Raw genomic sequence first — 14,488 nt, 5'->3', positions numbered from 1 at the left:
GCAGTGGTTGTGGGAAACTGATACCTTGTTGCAGTACCACCCCCCACACACTTTTTTCCTGGTTTCTGGATGCAACTCGGACTGCAGTGCACTGGAATCCTGCTAACCAGGTCCCCAGTGCCAGTATTCTCTCCCTATCAACTGCAATAGTATTGATTCAATTTGCAACACATTTAGCTGCCACTGTAAGGCCCTAGTAAAAGGTACATAGGTACCCAGGGTTTGGGGTGCTAAGGGTAGGCCCCTGAGGGCAGCAGAACAGGTTGTGCAACCCTCTAGGGCCATGCATCCAGATGCACCTACCCCTGCCATTGCAGGCTGAGTGTCCTGGTGCAATTCCGAAATGCAAACTCAACATGGGACATGGCCTGTGTGTCCTGTCCACTATACACTATATGGAATATAGGTAAGCTACTGCTGTAGCAGGCCTTCTAGCCCTAAGGCAGGGTGCACTATACTGTATGTAAGGCCAAACCTGCAAATTAGTAAGCGAACAGAGCAGCTATTTTAAATGTATGTGTTGGACACTGGTCAGTATAAGTTTCCCAGCTACATGATGGCTACTCTGAACCCTGGGTTATTTGGTATCAAACAACTCAGAATGATAAATCAAACTGGTACCAGTATTGGATTTATTTCTAAATGTAGCCAGGGGTCACCTTAGAGAGGCGACCTGGACCACGGGTGGGGGCATTGCTCTCTGGAGCCAGAGAACAAAGCCCATCCTGTGCAAAAGTGCTACTCCACCTCCCCCAGTATTATGCACAGCCATGTCTAAGAGCTTCAAAGGGCTTATTACCCTTGAAACTTGACCCCCCAAGCCTACTGCTAGCAGTAGATGTCCTCCTACTTTACATATCCCCACTTTTGTTTGCAACAAAGGTGTGAAACCAGACAAAGGACAGGAGGAGTGGTCAGCCCCTACTTGCACCACCCCTAAGGTGTTACATGCGAGGTGACCTCTCCATTTCATTTTCCACCATCTTGCATGGAAGGAAAATAGCCAATCAGGTTTAGGGCAGTGACCTCTTCCCACAGTAAGTGTTCAATTAGTGGGTGTAGCCACCTAAGGTGACCCATTGGTCACTACTAGATTTCCCCTGAAACACCCCCTAAATACGGTATTTAGTGGGCATTCCTAGACCAAGAAAACCGATTCCATGGACAAAAGAAAACCAGCAACAAAGAAGACCCATGGGTCAAGAACTGAAGTTCTGCTGTACCAAGAAAAGGCGCCAAACCCTGTCTGCTACTCCCAGGACTCAACAGTCGCCGCTGACTGGTTGCTCAGATGTTGGGTAGACTCATCAAATCCCCAGAAGACCTCCACTCTTTCAAAATCACCAAAGATCTCCCTCCAGAGTGAAGGCATCACTCTTGATCCCCATGGAACCAAAGACCACTTTACTGACTGGCTGCTGACCAAGGAACCAGACGCCACAGCCATACCAAATTTCACCCATCAAACCATGAGGACAAATCAATGTGGCAAGATTGGTGGCACTGTAACTTCCAGTGGCCAGACCATGCAATAGCCCCAGTTACAGGTCACCTCACGATGGACACCCAGAAGGACAGTCTATTCCGGACTGCAAAAAAGGACTAGGAGGAAGCCTCATTCAAGGGACTTCAGGATCCCCCAGACCTCTCACCAGAGTGCCCCTGCTGACTTGCAAGTGACCTTCAAAGTAACCTGCTTCCTGCTCACAAAGGCACTTTTGCGCACAGCTCCTGGCTCACCGATTTGCTCTGTACCCGGCTACCCTGCACCGACAATCCAGCTGTGCACTAAGGGTCCCTCTCCCCTTGCAAACTCGACACTCCAAGGAGACCCACCAGACTTACTTTTAAGTCCATCTGTGCAGTGCTTTTCCAAGTGCTCCCCACAGCGGCCTGGCACCAGCTCGATTGGCTTTCTGCAGCTGCTCCAGCTGGAACCAGGAGATGCCCGAACTCCTCCAGCTGGTCCAGGGTACCCAACAATGACCTCAGCCTACCTGCAAAATGAAACATTGGTAACCGCATTGCCTGATTTACTGTGAATTTTCTAAGTATTCTTGCATTGATTCCTATGGTGCGTAATTATGCACCAAATAACTAACTTTATTAAAAAATTTAAAATTCAAAACTTAAAAAATACTTAATCAGTTTTGATGATCTTGGTCTTAAAAATGTCATAAAAATCTGAAGTATGTTTGTAAATTGGTCTCGAGTTATTCCCTTGAGTGTGTGCCTCGATTTATTGATTCTGTGAGTACAACAAATGTTTTGAACTTCTTCAAGATTTGCCTAATTGCTTGACGAAGCTACCGTAACAATTAGAGCATTAGGTGGTCTAGTTTTTACCTCTGTAAACCAACATGTGGTTGTCTAGACCTCCTGCACAGTGTGCCTAGCTTTGCACACTACATACAAGGCCAGCCTCCTACAGTGGTCAGGGCACTGAAGAAGTTGAGACCATAATTGTTTGGTACTCAAGTGCAGGTTCAGACAGACCAGAGACCTCCCAGATGTTTAATGCAGATGAGGGGTAGGAATCCAAAGCTGTTGAGGTACTCCCTCTCCCTACATCTCTCTGGAACTGACCACACCATTGCTTATGGTGTCTCCAGATTCTTCCGCCATATCTAAGGAGGACTCCCATGACAGTGGGTAGTTCTCCCTGCTTTCCACTTGGGGGGTGGACACTTGTTGGACCTGATCCTACGAGTGGTAGTCCTCCAAACTTTCTATCTTTACCCAACCTGTTTTGCTGACTTTGTATTTGTTGGCATTAGGTTTCTATGCACTTTACCACTTCTAATCAGTGATACATGCTTGTGCTCTCCTTTACACATGACAAAGCTATACTACATTTAATTGGTACATTTAATATACGTGTAAGCCCCTGGAAAATGTTACTACCTACACCCAGGTCCTGGAAATAAAATTCTACTTTTAGGACTGCATCAATCATTGTGCTGCCAATAAAGGAGCCTTTTAAAACATTTCTGAGATCTGCCACTGAAGCCTGTAGTGTAGTTTTAAACTGCTATTCTAACCTATCAAAATAAACCTTCTATTAGGCCCAAACCTTCATTTTTAGTACTTATAAGCCACCTATAGAATAGACCCTAATGGCTCGTAAGGGCATGGTGTATTGTATTTAAAAAGTAGGACGTTTGGGTTTAATTTCTACATGTCCTACCAGTGAAAAACTCCGAAAGATGTTTTTTCAGTGTTGCAAGGTCTATCTCTACCATTGATTAACACTGGGTTACATCACATGTAATAAGTGACAGCCATAGATTGGGACAAGTGTTATTTAATAAAAACTTAGATTAGGATCAGATTAATTGTAATGGCAAAGTTGGATTTTAAGTCACAATTCTAAAAATGCCACTTTTTGCAAGTTGTGTTTCTTGTGCTCATCATTTGTGCCTTCTGCCAGGGTCCTGGGTCATATGACTGTCAATGGCTCTGTTGTTGGCATTAGTTTTTTCTTTTCAGACACTTAAAAACAGAAGGCTGGATGGAAATCCTGATAGGAAGAATAGGAGGAGCTGCACTCAGCCCCACTTGACTTTCAGAGGGCTCTGCCTCATGTGTGTGTACACACACATACACACACACACACACACACACACACACACACACACTCTCACTCACTCACTCACTCACTCTTCCCTCCAGGCCGGCCTGCTTTTTGTCACCTCTAGACAGTTTGAAGCCTTGGCAGTGAAAGGGAAGATGTTTCCAGAACAAGATTTTGGGGTAGGACAGGGTGTCCCTCACACAAATTTTGGAACCACATATAAATATTGTACATCCACCCACCTGCCTAACTGGCGTGCCGCACTTGGATCTGCCTAAACCTGCAACTGGATCCACCTGGGCCTGTTGCTGACCTCTGCTGAAGTGAGTCTCTGATCCTCAAGAAGTGCCTCATCAGGTTCTGGACTCTTGGCTCGCATCAGAGGGAATTCCTCCTTACCTAACTGAAGGTTTCCTCAAGACTTGTGCGAAGCAACGCAAAACCAAACTGCACAGCTTAAACTTTAATCAGAGTTGACATTGCCTGATGCAAAGCCCCGCAAAGCCTCTTCACACTGCTGAAAGCTTCATTGGAACCGATGGTGAGTGACTCAAAGCCTCGCAGCATAGCTGAAAGCTTTATTAGAACCAATGCTGAAAGGTGCAAAGTAAGAAACTGTCTCGCCACACAGATGAAATCCTTTTTGGAACAGACACTGAGTAATGTGAAGCCTTGCAAAGCTACGCTGTGCAGTCCTCACACCAAGGACATAAAATACAACTCTCAGAGGGCCAGTCATTGTCTGGTGCCAGGCACACGCTCCATTGGGGTGAGCCTGAACTTTTGATTTTGTCCCAGTCCAGCGTGACCTGTTACCCCCAGTTGCCACCCACTGTTGGCGCTTAAATGATGATTGATGTAGAAAGAGGTTTTGTTGTTGTTTCTTGTTGCAGTGAAAACAAATAAAAGATAGTGTTGAAACTTAAATAAATCAATATCCTAACTTTGGCATCATTGATACCTAGTATTTTAGGTAATAGACAAATGACACAAAATGCTGTTTCCAAACATAACCAAATGGTATGAAATGTATGAACCAAATTGTTGGCAAATGTGTATGTAGTTTGAGATGTAAAGTATGTATTAATATAATGAGATATAGAAAGGAGAAAGATGATGAAAGGTCTAAGTAAAACGACCCTATACAGAATTTAAATGGAGAGGAAAGAAAGAATGAAAGACAAACAAAACTTTATATATGACATGTGGTTGAAACATAGGCCTTTAACTGAGAAAAGAGGATTGTAAACAAAATGAATTATTATTTACTTCTTGTCGAAATTGTTTGCTTGAATTTTCATATTCCATACTAGTAGATGCTGTAGAAGTAGGTTCCATTTGTGTGCCTGAAGTGGGCCTGAAGGTGCTCTGCCATGTGGATCACCAGAATAGACACATCTCCTCTGCTGCTCGGTGCAACCACAAACAAAATTGATGCATCACCCCTGCTGCATGGATTTTCTTGATGCAAGGACTTCATTTTGCAGCCTCGTAGCTCCATTGATACTGCTGCTGCATGGCACATCAACAAAGCTGGACTTTGCATCTCTAGCCTTTATTGACAGACTCCTTGATGATGACACAGGTCCTTGCATTCTCGACACAGGGCTCCAAAATCAGGTGTTAAGATACTCTTGTTCAGTGGGCCTAACTGGGTCTCTATAGTTGACAGGCGCTCCATTGCAGTCGGCCTGAACTTGTGACCTTGTCCCAATTTTGTGCAACCAGATACCTACAGTTGGTTCTTTGTACTATTTGGCTCTTTTTTAACTTAAATCTTTAAAATAGCATATCTCCGTTTTTACTCATTGGATTTTTGTTGTTTTGGTCTTATTTATTAAAATCAATGATGTTATTCTAACCTGGTATGGGATACTTTTTGTGCAATGTTTTAATTTTATTACTGTTTGATGTGTTTCTCATACTTTATAAATTGCCTCTAAGTTAAGCCTTGCTGCTCTGTGCCAAGCTACCAGAGAGTTGAGCACAGGTAAAGTTTGGGTCTGCTTGTGCCTCAACCTGACAAGGATTGTGGTTGCTGCTGAGTAGCGTTTCGCACCTCAACCAGTAACTCAATTTCTTACTGGTGCGTGTATGTAGTTTGATATGTATACTATGTACCCATAACATTGGATATATAAAGGAGAAAGACATGATTCACAGATGCACATAAACATACCATGTATGAAATGGAAGAGTAGAGGAAAGAAAGTAAAATAAAAGACAGAACAAAACTTTCTTTGTAATTGCGGGAAACAATAGTGAACTAAACAGAGTATAATTTACCTGTTGTAACTGCTATGCTGGTATGTTCAGATTTAATTCTGGTAGATGCTGTAGAAGTAGGTTTTGTTTGTGTTGCAAGAAAACAAATAGAAATTATTAATATTGTGGGAATGATCAAAATCAATGCACTAATGTTGAATGTACGGTTAAAGTTTATGTTGGCTAACAGACTGTACATCTAAATACTGTGATGTGTCACAAAATGAAATATAAAAGACATATAGTTATTCATAAGGAGATGAGAATGATGAATTAAAGTACTGATGAATTGACCAAAGGATGAAGGATTAGATGATGGATGGAAGCAAAAAAAAAAAATACAAAATGAACGCTACAAAGGTGTTAAGAAAACCTGCCATTTTAGTAGGAGTGACAAAGAAGAATTCTATACTAAAGTGAGTAGCTTTCATTGAAGTTTTTCTGCTTCTACCTTCAGGTGCTTTGGTTGAGGATGATAGAGAAATCCTTTCTGTTGCTGTTTCTCCTGTCAACATAAGAGAATGAGGGGCATTATAAGATTTGTGTGGATTGAATCTACCATCATAAATGTGCAGATCGTTCGTCTGCCTTAACACAAGCGCATTAAAGTCAAGGCACTTCTAATATTGTCGAGGGACATACGTTACATTTGTTGCTCAGCCCATGTCTGCCAAACTCTGAATAAGGCCCTTAGTATAATTATTTTAATATTAAACACTTGTTAGTAGAAATAAAGGTGATCAGGAAATAAAGAAATTGACAGAAAACAAGGAAACATTACAATGAAAAGAATGCCTCAAGAAATGTGATTAAATAGCAGTTTTTGCTTCATACCAGCAAGATGACATGACAGTTAGTGAAACAGATTACCTGTAGTTGAACTTTGCATGTGTGTACTTTCTGATTTTCCAGTGATGGTTGATGTAGAAGGAAGTTTGGATTCTTGTTGTAGCAGAAGAAACAAAGGACAATAGTGTAAATCATGTAAATCTAAATGCTGACAGTGGTATTAATAATAACTAGTGAACTAGGTAATAGACGAATGGCTCTTTATAAACCAGTGATGTGAAATTCATGCAACAACTCCTTTTCAGATGTATATCTAGTTTGTGATATGGCACTTGTTTTATTGTTGATAGGACATATGTAAAATTTGTGGCAAAATAAATGCCTGCATTCCAATAAGGCCTTAGTTTTTATATTTTGATATTAAACTCTTCTTGGTAGAAGGAAAGGTCATTCAGAAATTAAGATATTGACATGAAAGAAAAGAAGTATTAAAAAGAAAGTAAGGAAGAATGCCTCAAGAAATATGGTAAAACAAACGTTTGCAAGTAAGTCTTCATAAGAGAAAAAAGGTTGTGGTAGCCTAAACAAATTACCTGTAGTTAAACTTGGCAAGCTTGTACTTCCAGAAATCACTATGATGGTAGATATAGGAGGATCCGTTGTGTCTTGTTGCAGCAGTACAAATAAAGGACATTATGATTAATTATATAAATCAATATGCTATCAGTGATGTCAACCATACCTAGATATTATATAATAGATTAAAGACTCAAGATCCTATCTCCAATAATACAAGTGTGACATGGAATTTATGCACCCTGTCTTAAAGTTTGCGATACAAAGTGTGTACTAATAGAATGAGATAAATAAAGGAGAAAGAGATGATTGAAGGATGTATATAAACATTCCATTTATGGGATGTAAGTGGAGGAAACAAAATTTAAAAAGGAGGAAAGAAAGGCAAAGCATTATATGTCACCGTGTTTTCAAGTTAGGCTCTGTAACAGCGAGAAAGAGGGAATTTTAACCTAAACATATTGTTGTTTACCTGTTGCTGAAATTGCTTTGCTTATACTGTCAGATTCCATACTAGTAGATGATGTATAGGTAGGTTCTCTGAACGTTTCTTATTAAAAAGGACAAAGACAAATAATTAGTATTGTAAAATGATAAAAATATAATAAAGTTTAATTGAGTGTTAAAATTTACAGTCGCTAGCGGTCTGTATAACTAAATATTTTGACATTTCAAAAAATATCATATAAAAGAAATATAGGTTTAAAACCGGAACGAAGGAATGATAAATGAAGCTAGTGATAAATAGACAAAGGATAAAGGATTAGATGATGGATGGAAACAAAAATAAAGACAAAATGTGAGACACAAACAAAGGGATTGCAACATACTTCAATTAAGAGTTAAACCTAGAAGCAGTAAGAAAGAAGAATTTTGTACAAACGTGAGTAACTTTAAATAAAGTTTGCTTTTACTTTCTGTATGAAAGTCCTCCTTTTTGCCCTGGTCACCCCCACACTTTTTGGACAGGTACTGGTGGTTACTGACTCTTGGCTGTGCCCTGGGTACTGCTTACCAGTCCCAGGGCCAGTGCTCTGTGTAAAGTGGATATGCAAATTAGGCTAATTATAATTGGCTAACTTAACCTACCTATAAGTCCCTAGTATATGGTAGGGCATGTAGCTTTAGGGACCACAGCATAGGTAGTGCACCCATAGGTGCACTGTTGAGGTGCCCAGTGTCATTTTAAAGGCAGGCCTGCCTTGATGGCTGCTTTTAAATTAAAGTTATATGCAAATTCAACTTTGGAATTAAAAGGAGTTCCAAAGTCTTAAATTACCTTATTTTTACATATGTCACCCTTAAGGTGTGCCCTATGTGCTCCTAGGGCTGGGTGCCATGTAACTATAAGCAGGGACAGCCAAATGTGTTTTTCCCTCATTGTAGTGAATGGCCTACATAGGCTAGAATGGGGAGACTTTATTTTAATTTTTAAAGTCCCGTTAAATGACAGATACAGATAGTTGTTGGAGTTAATATAACTTGTTCAGATAAAGAGTTTTAAACTTTACCTGAAAAGTTGCCAATTTCAGCCCTGCATTGTTTTTGCTGCTGTGCTCTGATTGGCCAGCCTCTGGCAGCCTGACTAGGCTGCCTTGATGAGGTGTGAAATGGCCTGGCTTGACACAAAGAGATGTGCCTATGGGAGGGAATTTCCCCTCAGCAGATGGTGAGGCAGGAAAGGGGAGGGCTGCCAAACTGGTCTTCAAAAGCAGAGAAGGACATTTGGAGCAACCCAGCAACCCAGCAATACCCCCACATCCTGCAACCCCAGACAACTAGGTGCCCCCTTGATTAGATTAGGAGAGGACAGGAGAGGGGTGTGTTTATAATTTTTAGCCACACCAGTGGATGGGCTCAGCCAGATGTAACCTCCAAAAATTATTTTCAGCCATGATGCATTTTTGAAGAATGTTGCCTTCTGGGATTGATTTTTGCCACACTTCACAGGAAGGACCCTGCATCTGACTGTAGAATCAGGACCCCCCTTTTTTTCACCAAGGAACAAGGATAAAACTGGCAGACCTGCACCCACACCTCAGATCCCCATCAGATTCCAACAAGGAAGAACCACAGAGGAAGAAGGACTGCCCTGCTGGACCCCTGGCCTGCACCTGGACTGCACCAGCTGCACACTTGGGCTTCACCACAAGAAGGACTTTTCCTGGCTTCAACTGGTTCAAGGAGGGACTCCCTGTTTGCTATAGGTGAAAAATTGCTAACTAGAGTCCCCTGCACCAACTCCTGCAGAAATCAAACAGCTGACCACTGCCCAGTGGCTAAAAAGAAGTTTGTGGCAGGTGCATTCTGGGAGTTGTAGTCCACACCCCCAAGGATCATCTCAGAGCTTGTGGACCCTTGTGGTGAACTGTGGACCCCAAAGAAACCTTAAAAGAACATCTGGGAGAAGACCAAAAAGTTTGGAGAAGTTTGGAGTACTTTTGAAAAAAAAAGCTCCTTAGAGGGACCGACCTGCCATGGCAACTTAGCCGGCTTGCCTCAACCGCGACCCGGCCTGATTTTCGGTTCGTCCCGGTGAAGAAGATCTCCAAAAAAGAGACTAAGTCCGAACGTACAAAGTTTACCGGGACCTCCCAGCCAGCATATCCGAGGAGGGCTCCAAGGACGTCGGATCAAGATCCAGGTTTACCCCTGTCAAAGGATTTTCACCTCGAAAAAACGGAGTAAGTCCGAAGGTAAAAATCTCCACCGAGGATTCCCGCGACACGTATCCGTAGAAGGGTTCCAGCAGGTCGGATTGGACTGGCAGTGCGAAGGTAAACTTTTGACCGAGGTCTCCTGCGGCATGTAGCCGAGCCGGTCTCCATCGCGGTCGGCCTTAATCTTTGACTTTGCCCCGGTCGAGGTGCAACCAGATGACCCGATTGGCGCTTTTTGTTTCTAGGCGCTAAAAAAACAATAATTATTTAAAAAATCATATCTCCGGTTCCCCTTATCCGATTTTATTCATTTTGGTGTCATTTTAAAGATAAAAATATAATCTATTTTGATAAATTGGTTTTGGATTTTTAAACTGTTTCCTGTGTTTTATTTAATTACTGTCTTGTGATATTTCAATGCTTTACACTCTGTCTCCTAAGTTAAGCCTTGTCGCTCGTTGCCAAGCTACCAAGGGTTGAGCTGGGTTTAATTTACTGAGACCTAACTGGACCTAAGTGGAGGTTAGTGGCCTATTGCTAAGTGTAGGTACTTAACTGCCCCTACCAATTACCCATTTTCCAACACTTTCTGGAGCCACAGTAGATGTAGAAATAATTTCTGTTGCAGTATCTACTGTCAAGAGTATCAATTAAAAACATAAATATCATGACACAGTCTAAACTGTTCAGGAAATATTAGAACCAGCAATAACTTTAGCATTACTTTCAAGGCTATTGGTCATTGACAGGGCACTCCTTAAAATGTTATAAGTATCCCATCGACCTTATTACAAGTGCAGTAGGCTTTATTACACTCATACTAAGGAGAACAGGAGATACACCATGCTTATGACTTAGTATCTTATTACACAAAACTTTAAGTCTGTATGGCATTATTAGAGTTTGGTGGACTGTGTCTTCCATCCGAAAGATGCTGGCTATTTTGTCTGCCATGCGAAAAGCACAATATATCCATTGCACTTGTAATATTGTTGTTGGGACTTCTGCAACATTTGTGACAGTGCCTGCCAAACTCTAAATAAGGCCTGTAGTTTTAATATATTTATAGTAAACGCTTGCTGGTAGAAGGAAAGGTGATGCAGAAATAAAGAAATTGAAAATAAAGGAAAAACTATTAAAAGATAGTAAGAAAATAATGCCTCAAGAAATAGAATAAAACAACAGTGTTTGCAAGTCAATCTTCATAAGAGCAAGAAAAGATTACAGTAGGCTAAGCATATTACCTGTAGTTGAATTTGGAAAGCTTTTACTTTCTGATATCACAATGATGGTAGATGTAGAAGGAAGTTGTGTTGTTTCTTTTTGCAGCAAAACAAATAAAACAGTATGATAATCTATATAAAACAATATGCTATCAGTGATGTCAGCCATACCTGGATATTATATAATGGATGAACGGGTCAAGATGCTTCTCCAATAATAATTATATAACATGAAATTTATGTACCAACTCTGTTTAACTTGTATGTGTAGTTTGAGATGTAAGGTATTTACTAATAGAATGAAATAGAAAGGAGAACGAGATGATGGAAGATGTAAAGTAATAATAGAATGTAAGTGGAGAAGAAAGAAAGTTAATAAATGAAGAAAGACAAAATGATACATGTGACTCATGTTTGTGTGTAAGGCTTTATAGCTGCAAGAAAGAGGGAATGTAAATTAAACATATTATTTTTTAACAATTGTCGATGTTGCTTCACTTGTAGTGTCAGATTCCATGCTGGTAGATGATGTAGAAGTAATTTCTGTGAACATTTCTTATTACAAGAGAACAAATAGAAATAAGTAATGTTGTAAAATGATAACAAATAAATATTGTAAAGTTAAATTTACTGTGAAAATTAACAGTACTAAAATACTAAATCTAACTAATTTGAAGTGTTGAACAATTAAATATGAAAGAAATATAGATATGAAGGAGGAACGAAAGAATGCTGAATGAAAGAAATGATGAATAAACAAAGGATGGAGAATGAGATGTTGCATGGAAACAAAATTCAAGACAAAATTAAAGAAACAACTAAGGTGTTAAAAAACCTTCATTTGAGAGTCAACAGTAGCAGTGAGAAAAAAATAATTTCGTACAAAAATGTGTTGCTTTACATTAGGTTTATCTGATAGTACCTTCTGGAGTCACGGTTGATATGGAAATAGTTTTTGTTGCTGTTTCTACTGTCAAAGGAACAGATTAAAAACATAAATATCAGCAGTCAGTTCAACTTGTTGAGAAAATATTAAAACAGGCCATTGCTATTGCGTTATTTTCAAAATAAGGTTTCTCATTTAGACTTTGGTTGGGAGGGTACTCTTTAAAATGTTACAGATATCCCATCCACTGTGTAACAATTCAGTTTAATATAATGCACTCATGCTAAGGTGGATAGGAGACCTACTATGCTTGTGACTGCGGATGCTCCTATTCAAAACTCTACATTAGCTGTGTAGGGCATCATTAATGTTTGGTGTACTATGTCTTCCATCTGAAAGGTGGCGGATATTTTGTTTGCTATACTTGAAGTTCAATATACCCATGGCACTTCCAATATTACTGATTGTACATCTGAAACATTTGTGGCACAGTCCCTGTCTGCCAAACTCTAAATAAGGCCTGTAGTTTTAATATTTTAATATTAAAAGCTTGTTGGTGCAAGGAAGGGTGATGCACAAATAAAGAAATTTACATAAAAGGAAAAGAAACTGTTAAAAAGAAAGTAGAAAAGAATCACTCAAGAAACATGATAAAAAAACAGTTTCTTAAGAGCAAGAAAAGGTTACAATAGTCTAAACATATTACCTATAGTTGAACTTGGCAAGCTCGTACTTTCTGATGTCTCAATGATGGGAGATGTAGTTGGAGATTCTGTTGTGGTTTCTTGTTGCAACAAAGCAAATAAAGGACAGTACAATAACTTAAATAAATCAATATGCTATCATTAATTTCAACCATAGCTAGATATTGTATAGTAGGTAAACGGCTCAAGATGCCTTTTCCTGTGACATGGAATTTTTGCACATACTCTGTTTAAAATGTATATGTAGTTTGAGACACAAACTATGTACTAATAGAACGAGATATATAAAGTAGAAAGAGATGATTGAAGGATATAAGTAAACATTTCATTTATGAATTGTAAGTGGAGAAGAAAGAAAGTAGAAAAAGAAAGAAAGGCAAAACAGTTTAAGTGACCTGTTTTTTGAGTCAGGCTCTGTAACTGCGAGAAAGTGGAAATGTAAACTAAATATATTCTTTTTTTTACCTATTGACGAAATTGCTTTGCTTGTACTGTCAGGTTCCATTCTGGTAAATGATGTAGAACTAGGTTCTGGGAATGTTTCTTATTACAAGAGAAGAAATAGAAATAATTAATATTGTGAAATGATCAAAGTAAGTATAGTAAAGTTGAATTTAGTGTTAAAATTTCCAGTGGCTAACAAACAGTATATCTAAATAGTTTGATATGTCATAAAATGATATATAAAAGATATATAGGGATAAAGAAGGAACAAAACAATGCTGAATGAAAATAATGACAAATAGAGAAAGGATGTACTGGATGTGATGAATGACATGGAGGGATCTAGAGCAGATAAGACGTTGGTCGGAACAGCGAATATAGTGGCCAAGAGAGACATTGCGGCCGCTTGGAAAACCGCCACGGGTCCCTCCCTTCAGAAATGGAGACGGGGGTGGACTGGTGTGCAGCCCAAGAAAAATTGGTGTATGAATCAAGGGGATGTCCCCACAAATATGAGAAAATATGGGGGAAATGGGGGGGATTGCTAAGCTAAAGGGGCACAGACAAAGTGTATACACATGCTCCTCTTTCCTCTCTCTCTGTACTGCCAAATTATAGTACTTCGGATCTTCTTAGATATCTCGAACACATAAATGTTAGACCAGAATTAACTGTCCAGTCGGTGTCAAATAGACCAAGGTTTGTAAGTTACCTGTATATTTTACCTGTGCCTTTAAAAAAAAATAATAATAAGTGGTTATAAAAAAAATAAAACAAATAGAGAAAGGATGGAGGGTTAGATGATGGATGTCAACAGAAATAAAGAAAAAATGAAAGACATGAAGAAACGCATTGAAAAATAATTCATTTGAGAGTCAACCTTAGTAGCAGTGATAAAAAAAACATTTCTGGAGAAAAATGGGTAGCTTTAATTAGAGCTTGAGTTATTTTACCTTCTGGAGTCAAAGTTGATGTAAGTGTTGTTTCTACTGTCAAAAGAACAGATTTAAAACATAAATATCATCAGTCAGCCTAAATAGTTGGAAAATATTCAAAGAGGCGATTAACATGCATGATTTACAACTCATTGATTGTTATGTAGGCTATGCTTCACAGGGTATTCCTTAAAACATTACAGGTATCCCATCCATCATATTACAAGTGCAGCAGGCTACAATGCATGCATGCTAAGGTGGACAGGAGATGCACTATGCTTGTGACTTTGAATCCTATCAAACAATGCACTACATTCATTGTGTAGGGCATCATTAACGTTTGGTTCACAGTCTCCTAAAACATTACACGTATCCGATCAATCATATTACAAGTGCAGCAGGCTACAATGCATGCACACTAAGGTGGATAGG

At 39.5% G+C, this 14,488-nt stretch overlaps 1 protein-coding gene across 5 annotated transcripts in view; it reads right to left on the bottom strand.

Annotated features, from left to right (window-relative positions):
* Positions 1 to 14,108, bottom strand: part of LOC138265246 (mucin-4-like) — a 422,755-nt gene extending 408,647 nt beyond the window's left edge. For all 5 annotated transcript variants that reach the window (XM_069212831.1, XM_069212835.1, XM_069212833.1 and 2 more), the window contains exons 1-10: positions 14,075 to 14,108; positions 13,143 to 13,220; positions 12,680 to 12,757; positions 12,010 to 12,057; positions 11,109 to 11,183; positions 7,677 to 7,754; positions 7,222 to 7,293; positions 6,710 to 6,781; positions 6,291 to 6,344; positions 5,861 to 5,908 (exon numbers count right to left, since the gene is read on the bottom strand). In XM_069212831.1, coding sequence (XP_069068932.1) covers positions 5,861 to 5,908; positions 6,291 to 6,344; positions 6,710 to 6,781; positions 7,222 to 7,293; positions 7,677 to 7,754; positions 11,109 to 11,183; positions 12,010 to 12,057; positions 12,680 to 12,757; positions 13,143 to 13,182 — 565 coding nt within the window. In that variant the 5' untranslated portion in view covers positions 13,183 to 13,220; positions 14,075 to 14,108. The remainder of the gene's footprint in view (positions 1 to 5,860; positions 5,909 to 6,290; positions 6,345 to 6,709; positions 6,782 to 7,221; positions 7,294 to 7,676; positions 7,755 to 11,108; positions 11,184 to 12,009; positions 12,058 to 12,679; positions 12,758 to 13,142; positions 13,221 to 14,074) is intronic.
* Positions 14,109 to 14,488: the final 380 nt, after the last annotated feature.

Source organism: Pleurodeles waltl, chromosome 11, assembly GCF_031143425.1.
Source record: "Pleurodeles waltl isolate 20211129_DDA chromosome 11, aPleWal1.hap1.20221129, whole genome shotgun sequence".
Classification (NCBI taxonomy): domain Eukaryota; kingdom Metazoa; phylum Chordata; class Amphibia; order Caudata; family Salamandridae; genus Pleurodeles; species Pleurodeles waltl.
Note: the sequence above shows the minus strand (reverse complement) of the source record. Positions and strands in the feature narration are given on the sequence as shown.